This window comes from Hemiscyllium ocellatum, chromosome 32, assembly GCF_020745735.1.
Source record: "Hemiscyllium ocellatum isolate sHemOce1 chromosome 32, sHemOce1.pat.X.cur, whole genome shotgun sequence".
Lineage (NCBI taxonomy): Eukaryota > Metazoa > Chordata > Chondrichthyes > Orectolobiformes > Hemiscylliidae > Hemiscyllium > Hemiscyllium ocellatum.
The window spans coordinates 49287467-49304631 of NC_083432.1; the positions used below are offsets into that span (position 1 = coordinate 49287467).

At 43.8% G+C, this 17165-nt stretch overlaps 1 protein-coding gene across 1 annotated transcript in view; it reads right to left on the minus strand.

Moving 5' to 3' along the window:
* Nucleotides 1-17165, minus strand: part of LOC132831036 (peptidyl-prolyl cis-trans isomerase FKBP10-like) — a 29510-nt gene continuing 12345 nt past the window's right edge. The window contains exons 6-10 of the mRNA XM_060849080.1: nucleotides 11131-11276; nucleotides 6398-6587; nucleotides 4454-4596; nucleotides 2978-3141; nucleotides 1-1156 (exon numbers count right to left, since the gene is read on the minus strand). Of these exons, the coding sequence (XP_060705063.1) occupies nucleotides 968-1156; nucleotides 2978-3141; nucleotides 4454-4596; nucleotides 6398-6587; nucleotides 11131-11276 (832 nt within the window). The 3' untranslated portion in view covers nucleotides 1-967. The remainder of the gene's footprint in view (nucleotides 1157-2977; nucleotides 3142-4453; nucleotides 4597-6397; nucleotides 6588-11130; nucleotides 11277-17165) is intronic.

The window sequence follows — 17165 nt, forward strand, 5'->3', positions numbered from 1 at the left end:
TTTTTATACAAGAAATCCATTTAGTTATCCTTTCTCAAATGGTGTGGAAATTCTCCACTTCCTTTTATACAAAGGCTTCCATTTGAGATCAGGGACCACAGCTTCACTTGAGAGACACTTTTCATAAAATCCACTCAATGCAAAATCAAAAACATACAAAAAAAAGGATGAGAAATAACCTGAATAGGAATCCTGGAGCTTAATAAAAACTGAAGTCAAGGATGGGTATAAGTCCAGGCATAGCCTCAAGCAACTATCCCCATCCTATAAACACAGTGGATGGAAGCCACTGAACTCAGTCAGGACAGGATCGAGGGAACAAGAGACCTCAAGCAAGGTTGTGTGTGTCCTGGACAGAAACAGTTCTCCCAAAGCATTAAAGGCACCTCCTTATGTGGCTCATTCCCCGAATTTGAGCAGTTTTGTGATTACTGCTGTGAAAACTGGAGAGTCACACCAGACCTCAGTATCTGGGGAAGGGTACTTTCCCAAAATCACTGTTTCTACACAGTACTAAGAACTCTGCTTCTACAGCAGGTTGTGGATGTTTGTTGGACCTCTCCAATTAAGAATCTGAGATTTACAGTGAGCTGCCAGGTCAGTTTTTGGCCATGTTACCTTGAACTCAATCCTGAGTACCTGGCACACAAGTGCACACCCACACAACCCAGAGTTATTAATTCAGGCGTAAGCATTGATTAGTGTCCCCAAGCCTCATGTAGAAAGCAGGACAATCAATTCTCACACCACTAATCCTGAGCCGACTATATGGAGGGGACAACCTTACAAGAAGAAAGTCAAAATAAGCAACAGCAAAGAGAGACAAGGTAAAACAAAAATTGCAAATGGGACCATGAAGCCAAATTAGTAAACAGAACAGAAAGTTGAACACCTTTTCCAATGTTATGTTTACAGGGTGCCTGCTTTGGGAAACAATGGAAAGTTTTTTTTTAAACATGTAAAATATTCATAGCTCGTCTTTCACAATCCGTTCGTTGTCCTCATCAGTCTTCAATTTGAGCTCATCTGGAGTGATCTTCCCATCTTTGTTGCGGTCCTGATTTCCAAACATGTCCTTGATTAGTTTTTCAGGATCATCGATTGGTGAGAGACGACCTGTACCTTGATCAACCTGTGCCTTGATGTAACGAGAAAACTGCAAAAAAAAGCTTTAATTAAAACCCAAGACAAAATCTTCTCACGTACTGAACAGAATGGCCTTCTGGGCTGTTCGCATTTAGCCCATGGTCTCTCTGCTGGCTTCCTATCAGCCAAATGAATCTTCATGCGACTCCCTCAATCAACTGCACACACTACTCCAGGGTTTGGTCTCACTGCTTTGCTTTTGGACCCTTTACCAATATTAATAAAACTCAGGATGCTATGTCATAGGGCTGTACAGCACGGAAACAGAACCCTCAGTCCAACTCGTCCGTGCTGACCAAATATCCTGTATTAATCTATGTCCCATTTGCCAGCACTTGGCCCTTATCCCCCTCAACCCTTTCTATTCATATATTCATCCAGATGCCTCTTAAATGCTGTAATTGTACTAGCCTCCATACTTCCTCTGGCAGCTCATTCCATATCCACACCACCCTCTGCATGAAAAAGTTGCCCCTTAGGTCCCTTTTAAATTTTTCCTCTCTCACCTAGTTTTGGACTCCCTGTCCTGGGGAAAAGCCCTTGGCTATTCACCCTATCTATGTCCCTCTTGATTTTATAAACTTCTACAAGGTCATCCCTCAGCTGTTTTGTTAACTGCGTTCTCAACCTGTTATAGCAACAGGGTTCGAAGAGCCCAGGATAAAAGTTGGAGGAGTGTCAAACTCACGGCTAAAGGACAACAGAGCAAAACAAAAGAAACAGAAAGAGGAATTGTTACAGTCAGTCAAAACCCCAGCAAATCCTTGTTTATTAGAACATAATGGACCCCACTGGAGATTGGAGACTGACCTAATCTAGGCTCTTTAGAATACTGAATTGGTAAAATCAGATAACTGTTAACAGTCTAATCCACGAGACAATGCACGTGGAACCTGAGGATAGCTAGAGTTTTGAACATTTTCATCCCCATGTGAGATGTGCAGCAAGTTTACAGAGCAGTCAGTTAATTGTGTTAATTAATTCAGAAAGTAGCTGAAAATGTGTTGCTGGTTAAAGCACAGCAGGTTAGGCAGCATCCAAGGAACAGGAAATTCGACGTTTCAGGCCAGAGCCCTTCATCAGGAATCCTGATGAAGGGCTCTGGCCCGAAACATCGAATTTCCTGTTCCTTGGATGCTGCCTAACCTGCTGTGCTTTAACCAGCAACACATTTTCAGCTCTGATCTCCAGCATCTGCAGACCTCACTTTTTACTCGATAATTCAGAAAGTAGTCAGACATCACCCCTGTGCTTGCTCTGCTTCAGTGACTGCCATTCCAACAATGCAGCAGTTTTAAAATTCTCATCCTGGTTTACAAGTTGACCCTCACTATCTTTGAACTCACCTGCAGTGCCGTGGCTATTTAATGAATTTCAATTCTTGTTTCTCTCCAATTTCTCTCACCCTGCAACACTGAAGAAGATCCGAGTGCACTGTGCGTGAATTGGGCTGGATATACTCAAGTCACATTCTGTCTGGACAGCTTTGATGTGGCCACCTGGCAATGGTCTAGTGGTATTAACAATAACAACAGGCTAGGAGTCCAGAGACCTAGGTAATTCTCTGGGGAGTTGGCTTCAAATTCCACCATGGTAGATAGTGAAGTTGCAATTTAATAAAACATCTGTAATTAAGAGTCACGAAAATCCCATCTGATTCACTCATGACATGAGTGCTGACTCCAGACCCACAGCAATGTGGGTGACTCTGAACTGCCCTCCGGGCAATTAGGGATGGGCAGTAAATACTGTCTTAGGCAGAGACACTCGCATCCCATGAACATATGTAAAAAACAAAAGGTCCCACTGCTGGAGAGCGCGAGCACGTTACCTCTTCAAATAGGATCTCTCCGTCCTGGTTACTATCAAGCTCCTCGTGGAGCTTAGCTGGAGGTTTACCAGTCCAGACAAACAGGTAACCCTCTGGGAGCCCTGGCTTCGAGTCCAGCAGTTCAACATCAAACAGCAGCACTGCACTGCCAGGTACATCTCCAGCTGGGGGGGGGGGCAATATGGGGGTAGGGGTGAAGAAACACATTGTTTAGAAATCACTTTAATATCAGCACCAGGATAGACAGATATCACAAACTACAAACCCAGATAGTGAGGGGCGTTGGCGCAGCATCACATACTCAGTAAAGCAGGACATTGGCTGGGGTGGGGGGGGGTCAGGGGAGTTGAAACGGAAGGAGCTGGATCGGATAATTCTGCTGGTTAAAGCTATTATGGAATCAAGAGAAGTCAATGGAGTTAAGGTGGAGATCAGCAAGGAGCTAACCACGCGGCGAAATCACCTCTCGGGGATGCTTGGCCTCTTTCTGTTCTTTACATTGAGCAGGTCGCGAGGGTGAAGGGAAGTCTGAACATGGCCAAGCATTATAACATTTGAGATTGTGTGTGACAAGGGCTCAAGGGAAAGTAGCAATTTGGAATCATCTCATTAATGCATTGACCAATGCAGCGTTGCAGAGGGAATGACCCAGTGGTATTATTGCTGGTCTGTTAATCCAGAAACCCAGGTAACGTTCAGGGGACCCACGTTTGAATCCTGCCATGGCAGATGGTGGAATTTGAATTCAATAAAAGTCTGGAATAAATTGTCTAATGATGACTATGAAAGCATTGTCGGGGGGGGGAAAAAAACCCATCTGGTTCACTAATGTCCTTTAGGGAAGGAAAATACCACCCTCACCTGGTCTGGCCTATATGTGACTCCATACCCACAGCAATGTAGCTGACTCTCAATAGCCCTCTGGGCAATTAGGGATGGGCAATAAATGCTGGGCCTAGCCAGTGATGCTCACATCTTGTGAATGAATTTTAAAAATCCCAGCAAACAGCAGGAAAAAGTAAGGGCTGAACAATCGCAACAGCAGGCAGGGGAATTACAGTGAGGAAGAATATGAAGAACAGTATTCACTCACAACGTGGATATCACGGACTCGGTTTGTATTTATTACTCATCCCTAGTTGCCCCAAACTCTGTGATAAGCATTTGGCACAAGGTTAGATACAAACATATGGTCATTGAAGTTCTCTAGGCTGGGATGGGCAAGGAATCAGGTATCAGAGCACCAAAGTTGGTTTCTTTCGCCAAAGGATATTGGTTGTTTATAATTAATGCAACATCAACAGGTGGTGTTCAGATAGGAACATTTTATTCAAATTGATTTGGTTGATCTAAACCCACAATGCTGCCTATACAATCCGACAGCAATGATACTTTCCTACTCCAATCAGACTGAACACAGAAACAGTTTAAGTAAGTCTCACAATAATGAAGAATACACTGTTCATCCTCCCTCACCTCCCATCTCGCCATGACCAAGATGTGGTGGTATTGTCAAAATCCGTTTCTCTCCAATACACATGTCAAACAAGCCTTGACTCAATCCTTCAATCGTTTTCGAAGAACCCAGGATAAAAGTTGGAGGAGTGTCAAGCTCACGGCTAAAGGACAACAGAGCAAAACAAAACAAACAGAAAGAGGAATTGTTACAGTCAGTCAAAACCCCAGCAAATCCTGGTTTATTAGAAACTATCAACCCTGACCCTGCCCACCCGGTTACAGTGCTGTTATGCCCTAACCCAGGGGCACTTGATCATAATATTCAAGTACAGTTTTGTCAGTTGTTTCCTTTTCTATTGTTAACCCTGATATTTGCCAAGGAAGCCAGTGTGTTTACTGGGATACTCTCCTCACCCTGGTGTGAATGTGAGCGTGGGCAGACAGTGAGGTAGCCATAGGCAGTGTGCCCCCCCCCCCCACCCCCACGCTAGGTCCCATCCTCCTCCCATTTTCCTGCAGATTACATGTAACCGGTAGCTACTCATCCTGATTTGGAAATATATTACCATTCTTTCCCTGTCACTGGTCAAAATCCGGAATTCCCTCCCTCAAAGCATTGTGGGTCTACCTATAGCACATGCACTGCAGTGGATAAGAAGGCAGCTCACCCCCACCTTCTCAAGGGCAACGAGGGACGGGCAGTAAATATGTGGCCAGTCAGTGTTGCTCACATCCCACAAGTGAATAAAAAAATGGATGGATGCCCTGTCCAATCCTTATCATTCTAAACTCAGTGAATCTGTCACCTATGTTCTGGCTTCTGGCTCTGTTCGAGTACAGAGGGATCATTCCGGAGCCAATGCATCAGGATTTGCATTTGTTAATTTGGAAGGTCATCAGATATTTTTCCTTTCAGTTAGAACATAGAACATAGAAAATACAGCACAGTACAGGCCCTTTGGCCCTCAATGTTGCACCGATCCAAGCCCACCTAACCTATACTAGCCCACTATCCTCCATATGCCTATCCAATGCCCGTTTAAATGCCCATAAAGAGGGAGAGTCCACCACTGTTACTGGCAGGGCATTCCATGAACCCACGACTCGCTGAGTAAAGAATCTACCCCTAACATCTGTCCTATACCTACCACCCCTTAAAGCTATGCCCCCTCGTAATAACTGACTCCATACATGGAAAAAGGTTCTCACGGTCAACCCTATCTAAACCCCTAATCATCTTGTACACCTCTATCAAGTCACCCCTAAACTTTCTCTTCTCCAATGAAAACAGCCCCAAGTGCCTCAGCCTTTCCTCATACGATCTTCCTACCATACCAGGCAACATCCTGGTAAACCTCCTCTGCACCCGTTCCAATGCCTCCACATCCTTCCTATAGTATGGCGACCAAAAGAGGCAAAAAACATTTATATTTATATGTTTATATAGCACTTTCAAGACTTTGCAAGGCACTTGACAATAAATAAAATTATTTTTATGTGTAGAAATAAAGATGGTAAATAACTCATACACAACAAGATCCAATAAGCTGGCTGTTTTGATGATACTGAAGGGATAGTTGCTGACTGGACTCTTCCAAATAGTCTCTGTGCTCTCTCAAATGTGAGATTATCATTATGTAGGACAAATGAGGCATCAGTATAACCTCCTATCCAAAAGACAACATCTCTGACAGTGTAACACTTCTTACTGCATTCAGGTGGCAACCTATATTTGGTGCATGGGGGGATTAAATCCAGCAGCTCTGGCTCAGCCCTCCCACTATGGTCAAATACTCACGTGAGGATCTGATTTCCACAGACTGTGACAAGAACATGCATCCTCTGTACTCTTTAGGGTTCTACCTTAGATTACACACGTGGCCCTGGATTGGAATGTTCACCTCTATCTCAATAACATGATGGACAGTGAGACCTAGTTTGGTAAAAAGCTGAATAACGTACGAGGTGTAGAGTTGGGTACCGTCCACGAGGGAAGCATTGTAGTGATAAGTCACGTAGTCATTGATCTGCGATGTCCTGTTACAGGCATCTGGCTTGAAGTAAGGTTGGATTTGCACTTTGTCCTTTGGATTGTGAAAATCGATGATGTGAACATCGAAGACCAGCACAGCGGAAGGCGGAATCTTATTGGCTGCAGATAAAAATCCAGTCAAGCCATGGAGGCTCAAGAGCATTGTACATACAGGAGCAACAATTGTATCCAGATATAGCACTGAGACAGGAAGGTGCTGGGGAGGGGTGTGAGGTGGAGCTGGGAGATATTCCAAAGCACTTTGCAGTCAGACAAGTCCTTTCTACAAGCGTAGTCGCTGTTGTAATGCAAGAAAGCAGCAGCCAATTTGTACACAGCAAGCTTCCACAGATAACAATAAGATAAATAGAAACATAGCTAATGAGGTAGGCCATTCAGCCCATCAAGCCTGCCTTGCCATTCAATATGATCATGGTTTTTTCATCCAACTCAAAACTCTGTTCTCACTTTCTCCCCATACTCTTTGATCTCTTCAGCCCCAAGAACTGTATCTAACTCCTCCTTGAGAACAAACAATATTTTGGCCTCAACTGCTTTCTGTAGCAGAGAATTCCACAGGCTCCTCACTCCCTGGATGAAGACATTTTTTTCTTTATCTCAGTTCTAAACGGCCTACCCCATACCCTCTGTCTGTGGCCCTCTGGTTCAGGACTCCTTAGTCATCAGGAACAGCCTTCCTGCATTTACCTGGTTCTATGCCTGTTAGACATTGATAGGTTTCTGTAAGATTCCCTTCCAAACCCATACCCTCCCACATTAATATTGTTCTAAACTCCACTGAATATAGTCCAAACTGATCCAGTCTCTCTGCATGCATCAGTCCTGCTATGCCAGGAATCAATCTGGTGATTCGATGATCTATTATAGTGATCTTGAGAGATACCTATTGCCAGGATGATCTCTTCCTCCCTTTGAAATACCACTGTGTAACTCTTCCATCACCAAAGAAATACAGCAACTCCTGGGATGCCTATTGAGGGGGGCAACACTCAATGCAATACTGAGCTGCATGAATCAAATATTGTTGGGATTGAGCTCAGAGTTAACATCGGGACTCACTCTTCCTGTGAAAGTCAGTTGGCTTCTCAATTTTTGGAACTAAACATGCAAATGAGATTTATGGTCAGTCCTTCAAACATCTACCCCAGGGTGAGGCCAATAGAGCTCTCTTTTTCAACTACTTGCTCAACACACCTAGCAGAAACTAAGATGGAAATGGACACCTTTCCATTATATTTGGCTCAGTAACTCACATTGTCAGTAGGCTCAGTCACTGAGATTTTGTCAGCCCCTTTACTCAACAATCTTCTATCAGATAGGACTACACTATGGGGAACAAGTATATAAACTTGGTATATCCTTACTGGAAGAGGGGTTCAGAGGTGAGTTGAATGCTGTTATAGGCTTCAAAAAGGGACTAGATAATGTAGAGTGACAAATGATTTGATCTTGCCTAGAACAGTAAAGCCAGGGAATCCATTTGTAAGATCTATATCTACAAGATGCACTGCAACAACTCACTGAGATTCCTTCAACAGCACGTTCTCTCAGACTGATGGGGCATCATCCCCTGCAAGTTCCCCTCTGAACCATTCACCATCCTGACTTGGAAATGTATCACCGTTCCTTCAGTGTTGCTAGATCAGAATCCTGGAATTCCCTCCTAAGGGCATTGAGTGTGCATCTCCACCAAGGAGACTACAGAAATTCAAAAAGCCACCACCTTCTCAATGACAGCAAAGGACGCGCCCAGCCAGCAGTACTTACATCCCATGAATGAATTTGTAAAAAAAAAGGAAAAAGTTAGATGTTCACCTTGATGAAAAAAAAATTCAGATTGGATATATTCAAGTTAATATTTTATTCCCTGTACAGCAAATTTTGATGGAAGTATCACTGTTTAGGATGAATTATCGGAGTCTGACAAGATTCCACCTGGTAGCCGGTCAGTAAGGTTAGATCACATGGGATCGGAGGGAGCTAGCCAATTGGATACAGAATTGGCCTGAAGGTAGGAGACACAAGGCGATGGTAGAGTGTTGTTTTTCTGAATTGGAGGCCTGTGTATGACTCAAGTATTGGAGCTGAATTCACAGCCTTTTCTCATTTATATGAATTATTTGGATGTGATTACAGGAAGTCTGGTTAGTAAGTTGCAGATGACACTAAAATTGGTGATGTAGTGGACAGCAAAGATGATTATCTCAGAGGAACCTTGATCAGATGGGACAATGGACTGAGAAGCAGTAGGTGGAGTTTAATTAAGGTAAGTGTGAGGTGCTGCATTTTGGTAAGGCAAACCAGGGCAAGACTTGTACAGTAAATGATAGGACTTATTGCTGAACAAAGAGACCTTGAGGTCCAGGTTCCTAGTTCCTTGAAAGTAGAGTTGCAGGTAGACAGGATAGTGAAGGAGGCATTTGGTATGCTTTCCTTCATAGGTCAAAACATTTGAGTATAGGAGCTGGATGTCATATTGTGGCTGTACAGGACATTGGTGAGGCCACCTTTGGAATATTGCATACTATTCTAGTTGCCCTTCTATCGGAACTATGTTGTAAAACTTGAGAGTGTGCAGAAAAGATTTACAAGCATGTTGCCAGCACCGGAGGATTTGAATTATAGGGAGAGGCTGAATAGGCTGAAGTATTTTCCTGGAGCATTGCAGGTTAAGGGGTGATCTTATAGAGGTTTATAAAGGTCATAAGGGCATGGATAGGGTGAATAGCCAAAGTGTTTTAAGATGAGAGGGGAAAGATTTAAAAAGGACCCGAGGGGTAACTTTTTCACGCAGAGGGTGGTGTGTGTATGGAATGAGCTGCCAGAGGAAATGGTGGAGGCTGGTACAATTACAACATTTAAAAAGGCATTTGGATGTGTATGTGATTAGGAAGGGGTTAAAGAGAGACAGGCCAAATACTGGCAAATGGGACTTATCAGATTGGGATATCTGATTGGCGTAGACAAGTTAGACTGAATTATCTGTTTCTGTGCTGTATGACTCTATGACTGTACAGGATATGACATACAATGATAGGATTGTGCTCAGCTGGAACAGATAGGGGTGAGTGCTGCAGGGGATGTGGGAGGGGGTGGTCTCCCATTCTCAGATCACTCCATCACTAGGACGTTCCTCCTCTTCTGCTGAAGATTCTCTGTTACAGATTGAACTTTGTGATTTGTCTACACTCCATTATCACTGGATCACAGTTGGAGGGGACTTCTTTATCTTTATTGTCCAGAATTTGCTGATCATCTGTGATACTGTTCCTGGTTATCTGAGGTTTGAATCCAACACTCAGCTGTTAGCTCTTGCCCTGTCCTCTCCACACAATGTGCTGGTATCTGCACATACTCAATTACACCAGCCACAGCACAGAGCTGTTTTCTCCCCTGTGAGCTTTCAGCTGAGAAGCTGCTACAAGTAAATGATTTGAGTCTTAAAGTTCTACGTGATCCCACATTATGGGATCCCACAACATGTCAAAAATGCAAATGTTTCAAAGAGTTTGCACCACCCCGAGAGGCCTCAAATTTTCATCAATGTCATCACGGTGAGAAAGGAGGAAACTCTCTCTCATAGTCACCAAGTCCCACAGCACTGAAACAGCCAGAAATACTGATGGGATTCAACCAATAGGAAAATTAAATGTGTTGCCTCTACATCAACAGCAAAAATCTTCCAGATGACTTTAACATGAGTAATATCCAAACGGGAAGTCTTAGATGCAGAATCAAAAATCAATTAACATCAACCCAGGAGGGGGTGCTATCTCACATGTGCAAATGATTCATTTCATATGGTAATACCATTGACCACAAGCAACACAGTCCCTTTAAGAGAAGGTGAGGGTGGAGAGAACATGCTAAATTTGTCTCAGCTACTTACAAGTGAAAGTTTATCTGAATCAACAGCTCTCCTCAAAAGGGAACATATTGGCTTGAGAATTAGATGAAACAGTAACAAGTTATAGAGCCATTCAACACAGGAACAGACCCTCTGGTCCAACCAGTCCATATAGCCCATAACCCAAAAAACTAAACTAGTCCCACCTGCCTCTGCTTGGCCCATATCCCTCCAAACATTTCTTATTCATGAACTGATCCAAATGTCTTTTTAACATTAACTGTACCCATATTTGCGCTCTCTCTTTTTCTGGAGTTTTGTTCAATTGTAGCTTTCTTACAACAGTAACTTATACCTATATGTTACTGTTAGTGATGATTCACATTGGTGTTAATCACCAACACAGACCCACACAAGGAGATATGAGGACAGATACCACAAGAAGAATCATAGATTTGAGTAAACTTTTTTTTGAAAAGGGAGAAGTCAAGAGATGAAGAGGGTTAGGGATGGAATACCAGAGGGTCAGGGGGCTGAAGGTAATACAGCCAATGGGGAGGTGAAGGAAGGTGGAGTTAGAGGGTGCTGGGAATGGACAGGAGATCAATGCTGGAGGAACACCGATGGCATCATAGCGGCCTGGAGGGCTAAAGGAAATTACAAGAAGGGGAAAGAACCCATGAAGGATTTGCCATTGTTTCCAATACCAGTTGTCAATGGATTGAATAAGTCAAATAGTTTAGCTTTCATTGCTTGTAATCTCAAACATGAATGGAATTGTAATAAATTTCTTACCAACACCATCCTGTCCATAAGCCAGGTGTGGGGGGATAACAACTCGACGTATCTCTCCCATACACGCTCCCAGTAAACCTTGTTCTATCCCAGAAATGACATAACCCATTCCAATATAGGTGTCGTATGTATGATTCCGTGAGTAACTAGGTTCAAAACATAATTTAGAAACATATTGGACATTTCATAAAATACAATGAAACTGTAAGAGCCTCCAACGATGGGCACCAGATGATGAAGCTGCATCAGTTTCTGCTACACTTAGAGGTTACGCTGTAAACAAAGCTAACGCTGGGAAGAGCAGACCGAGAGCTACATAGTGACCTCAAAATGAAACCTACAGCAGCTCCCCCAGGGTGAAACACTTGGTACCCACTCTGCTACGACCAGGGAGGTTATAGTTTTGATCACTACACTATACAGGGTGTTCATCTCACCCAGCACAATGAAAGAGACACAAAGGTGGGAAAAAAATATATGGTGGCCTTCACTCCTGAGAGAAATGGAAACAACGGGACTTCAGGCTAGGCCAGATTCAGACTGGGAGTCTTACGTCCAATCAACAGCCACAGTGTCCCAGTATTTCACATGGAGAGGGGTCCCTACAGACAGACCTATATCCCAGCAAGGACTGATGCCAGGGAACTGGATTGCAAAACTCCTGGCCAAGTGACTGCTGTTGACTGAACCCTTCAGGGTGCCATCGAACTGTGCTGCCTCTTTGCTGAGAAGAACTTGAGAGCTTGTTACTGCCCAACCAATTATCCCCTGGCCATAGGCCACGCCCTGTTTTAGAAGGTTCATACTGACACACACACACACACCCACACCCACACACACCCCCACACACACACAAAATAAGAATCTCTTCGCTGCCCTCCCCCTCTGGTCCAGTTGTAATAAACAAACTCAAACCCAAACCACACTACCTGCTCCCAGGGGGCGTTACAGGCCAAGCGGGAGGTTTCCAGCTCACTGCCTCGGAGGCCCGTGAACTCACCATTCAGTGACAGACTGCACATAAGCTCCTGGGAATGCAAAGGTGAAAGGTCAATGTTCCATCAGGGCCGGAATCTTGCAGAGACCTGCGTGAATGAAGTTTTACCCTTTAAGCCGGTGTGTGAACAGACTCACACACCAGACATCGCAATGCCATTGTTAGCTCACCCTGGATCTTGACGGTGAATTAGTGTGTACATTTCATTCCTCAAATTCTAAACATCAAAAATTCCAGCAAGATTTTCTCTTTTGTAGGAAATATTTGGAACGGGTCACTCAAAGAATTAAAATATTGATTTTAAGAAAGATCATAGCTGAGTTTCTCAGGCCACTGGGCCTGTTCCTGTAAGAAGCATATCCAATATTAAGAGGGTGAAAACCTTCAGTACTCTATTTGAATCCTGTTCAATCACTAACTAATGGCTAAGGAACAGAATCAGTCTACACTCCACTCTGATTGATCAGAATGCAGGAACATCATTGCCAGGCAGAGTCAGAGTGCGTTTGTCACTTAAATAAAGCAAAATACTGCAGATGTTGGGAATCTAAAACAACAGCAGAAATTACTGTAGAAGCTCAGCAAGTGTGGCAGCCTCTGTGGGAGAAAGCAGAGTCAATGCTTCATGTGACTCTTCTTGAGATAGAGAGAGAGAGATAGAGTGAAAGCGCGAGAGAGATTCCCTGGTTCTGTCTCCAGAGATGCTGCCAGACCTGCTGAGTTTCTCCAGCAATTTGTTATGTTTGTCTCTTCATCCAGGATAAGACAGGATCAAGAACTAGCGCTGACCAGGAACTCCTTCCCCAGGTACAGTAGAACTAGTAACTGGTTGCAAGGTACAGGTACATGTGTGCATGGGTTCTCTTTACTTCAAAGTGATTGAGTCTTGAATTGAGAGAACAGCAATGTCTTTATGCCATCTCTGACCCAGTCGAACAGTAATTACTGTGTTCCAAATACTCACAAGTCTGCAATGTTTGCTGTCCTTCAGACCCGGCTGGGCAGTGCTGAGATACAGCCAAATTCTGACCAGGTAACCAATCATGGCTCAGTGGGTAGCATTCCTACCTCCACATCAGAACACTGAGGGTCAGACACCTGAGCACATGGTCCATTCGGTGTCAGTACTGAGTGAGAGTGACACTGTCACTGTCAGGGGTGCTAGGGATAAAGCAGAGCCCAGACTACCCTTCCCTGGTCGCATGTAAAAGGTCCTGTGGTGATATCTGAAGAGCGAGGGAATCCTGCACAAATATTCATCCCGCATCACCATGAAAACAAATGATTTAACCACTTGTCGTGGGATCTTGCTGTGCACAAAATGGCCCCTGCATTTTCTACATGATGGCAGTGACTACATATCACAGAGAGTGATTGGTGTTAAATCACTTTATGACCTAATGCTTTAATTTTTAATTCTCATCCTGTAAATCTCTTCAGTCCTGTCCTGAGATCTCAGCAATCTCCCAATCCCTTCTCCTTGTGTAGCCCATTTTAATTCTTCTGCCCCTTGGTGCTGGTACCTTCAGTTCTCAAATTCCCTTCATAAACTTTTCCATCTCTCTGTTCTCGTTCAACATACATCTTGGAAAAAAACTCTTTAACAGGCTCATGTCAGATGTCTATTGGACTATGTTCCTAAGAAGAGTTTATTTTTACCCAGGTTTAACTCTACAGAAATCTAAGTTGTTATTGCTGGAAAGTTACCTTCACGGGAGCAGCACAGTATTTAGAGAAATCATTCAGGCAATTTCATCCCTTAACAAAACATCGCTACAAGAATGTGGTCAATTCTATTGGACACGCCGTCTCTGTAAATGCAGGTTCATTGAGGAGTAACACCTGTAAGGTGTGCTGTAAAATTTTGAGATGTCAGCACAGGCCTGCTCTTTGGAGAGAATAAACAGCAAGTTCCATCAAGCAATTTTCTTTGTTCATGTTGTTAGTCATTAGCAAGAAATGCCGAGGATGACTGATTGGGGAGAGGTCATGATGGAATTTGAGAGATTAGTTCATTTCACAGCGACAGTATTTATTCCAGGTGCAAGCCTTCTAGAAAAGCACTGCTAAGCCACAGAATACAGATTTGTTAAATATATTTCTTATGAATAAAGCATTGCTGGCTGGGTCAGCACTTATTGCCCATCCTTAGTTACCCCCTTGAGAAGGTGGGGGTGAGCTGCCTTCTTGAACTGCTGCAGTCCATGTGCTGTAGGTAGACCCACAATGCCCTTAGGGAGGGAATCCCAGAATTTTTGTCTCAGTGACAGTGAAGGAACTGTGATATATTTCCAACTCAGGATGGTGAGTGGCTCGGAGGGGAACTTACAGAGGGTGGTGTTCCCATGTATCTTCAGCCCTTGTCCTTCTAGATGGAAGTGGCTGTGGGTTAGGAAAGTGCTGTCTAAGGAACCTTGGAGAATTTCTGCAGAGCATCTTGTAGATGGTGGATGTTGGTGAAGGGAGTAGATTAAGAGTTTTGAGAAGATTTGTAGCTCAGTTTGAGGTTTTGGATGTAGGGTTGCTCGCTGAGCAGGAAGGTTCATTTCCAGACGTTTCGTCATCCTATTAGGTAACATCTTCAGTGGGACTCGGGCAAAGCAATGCTGACAATTCCTGCTATCTATTTATATATTTGGGTAAATAAACCCAAACATATAAATAGAAAGCAGGAATCAGCAGCAGTGCTTCACCTGAGGCCCACTGAAGATGTTACCTAATAGGATGACGAAACGTCTGGAAATGAACCTTCCAGCTCAGCAAGCAACCCTACATCCAGAAGGGAGCAGACATTTGTGGATGTGGTGCTGATCAAACACTGCCTTATCCCAAATAGTGTTGCATTTCTTGAGTGTTCTTGGGGCTGCCCCCATCCAGGCAAGTGGGGAGTATTCCATCACACTCCTGACGTGTCTGAGATGGTGAAGAGGGTTTTTTAGTTACTCTGATGTAAAGCACTAAGCTGCCAACATTGACATCTTCCTCTTCAGTGAAAACTGAATTATTTTAAACTCCACTTGGAGTTAGAGTCTTTCTCCAGCATCCTGTCAGAGTGACTTTCAGAGAGAAATGAGGCGATAGCTGATCACACACTGAATAGCTTCTTTAGCAATGCGGGTCCTAGAGGTATGTCACTAGACTTTTAATCCAGAAACTCAGCTAATGTTTTCAGGACCCAGGTTTAAAATCCCCACAGCAGATGGTGGAATTTGAATTCAGTGAAAAATATCTGGAATTAAGAATCTATTGATGGCCACAAAACCATTGTCGATAGTCAGAAAAACCTAGCTGGTTCAATAATATCCCTTAGGGATGATATTGGAACAGTCTGTGTCCAAATGCAACACATTCTGGACAATATCCAGGCTTGGGCTGACAAGTGGTAAGTAACATTTGCACCACACAGATACCAGCCTCTGACCATCACCAACAAGAAACAATCTAACCATGGCCCCTTGACTTTCAATGGGGTTATAATCACTGAATCGCCCCACTATCAACGTCCTGAGGGTTATCAGGGTTATCATTGACCAGAAACTCAACTGGACTTACCATGTCAACACAGTGGCTACAAAAGCAGGTCAGAAGTTAGGAATACTATGACAAATAACTCAACTCCTGACTCCCCGAAGCCTGTCCACCATCTACAAGGCACAAGTCAGGAGTGTGATGGAATACTCCCCACTTGCCTGGATGGGGGCAGCTCCAACAACACTCAAGAAGCTTGACACCATCCAGGACAAAGTAGAACAAACCATCACACCACAAGCATCCACTCCCTCCACCACTGATTTCAATAGCAGCAGTGTGTATTATCTACAAGATAAACTGCAGAAATTCACCAAAGATCCTCAGACAGCACCTTCCAAACCTATGACCACTTCCATCTAGAAGGACAAGGCAAGATATACATGGGAACATCACCCCCTGAAATTGCCCTCCCAGCCATTCACCATCCTGATTTGGAAATATATCGCCATTCCTTCACTGTCGCTGGGTCAGTATCCTGGATTTCCCTCCCTAAGGGACATTATGGGTCTACCTACAGCTCATGGCCTGCAGCGGTTCAAGAAGGCAGCTCACCCCCACCTTCTCAAAGGCAACTAGGGAGGGCAATTAATGCTGACCCAGCCAGCAATACCCACATCCCAAGAATAAATTTAAAAATAACAAAGCACTCCACAGTCTAACCAACGTTTTCTTGATATAGTGATGAAATGTCCTCTCACACCTCAGGGGAAGCAAATAAAATGCAAACATTGGTTATTCAGCGTACAAACGCCCCTTTAGAGGCGTTGACCCCTAACTGTGACTTTTCCATGCTTTAAGGTCAGGTTGAAGAATGAAAGAAAGCTCTCCCACAGACTGTCCCATCTTGCTACTGCCCAATGCAGGTGACCACTGGTATTATCATTTAGAACAAGGATTAATCCCTGAGTGCATCACTGTTTATTTCTTGGGACTAAGGGGTTCAGGCACCATTGACCCACAGCAGAACACGAAAGAAAGATTTCCATTTCTACACGGTTTTCATGAGCTGAGGCCATCTACAAAAGTCCTTTCCAACACATGAAGCACTTTTAGAAATCAAGCACTGCTCAGATGAAGAGAATGAACAATCAAGTCACACACAGCAAGATCCCCCACACACAAATACAATAAAGATGGGAGTTAAAGTGATGTTGGTTGAGGGATGAATATTGGGCAGGACATCATGGAGAGTTCCTGCTCTTCTTCAAAGCAATGCCATGGAATCTCAAACATCTACCCAAGGAGGAAAGCATTGCCTGAAACAGTGAAGCCTATAACATTGGAGTGCCATGGGAATTCAGGAATGGGAGTTGGCCATTCAGCTCCTCAAGCCTGCACCACCATTCTAGATCATAGCCAATCAACCACCTCAACACCATATTCCTATGCTATCGCCTAGCGTCAATGCCATCATTAATTACAAATCTAGCAACCTCAGTCTTGAACTTAATCAATGACCGAGGTTCTACAGCCTCTGAGGTAGAGAATTTCAAAGATTCATCTCTTT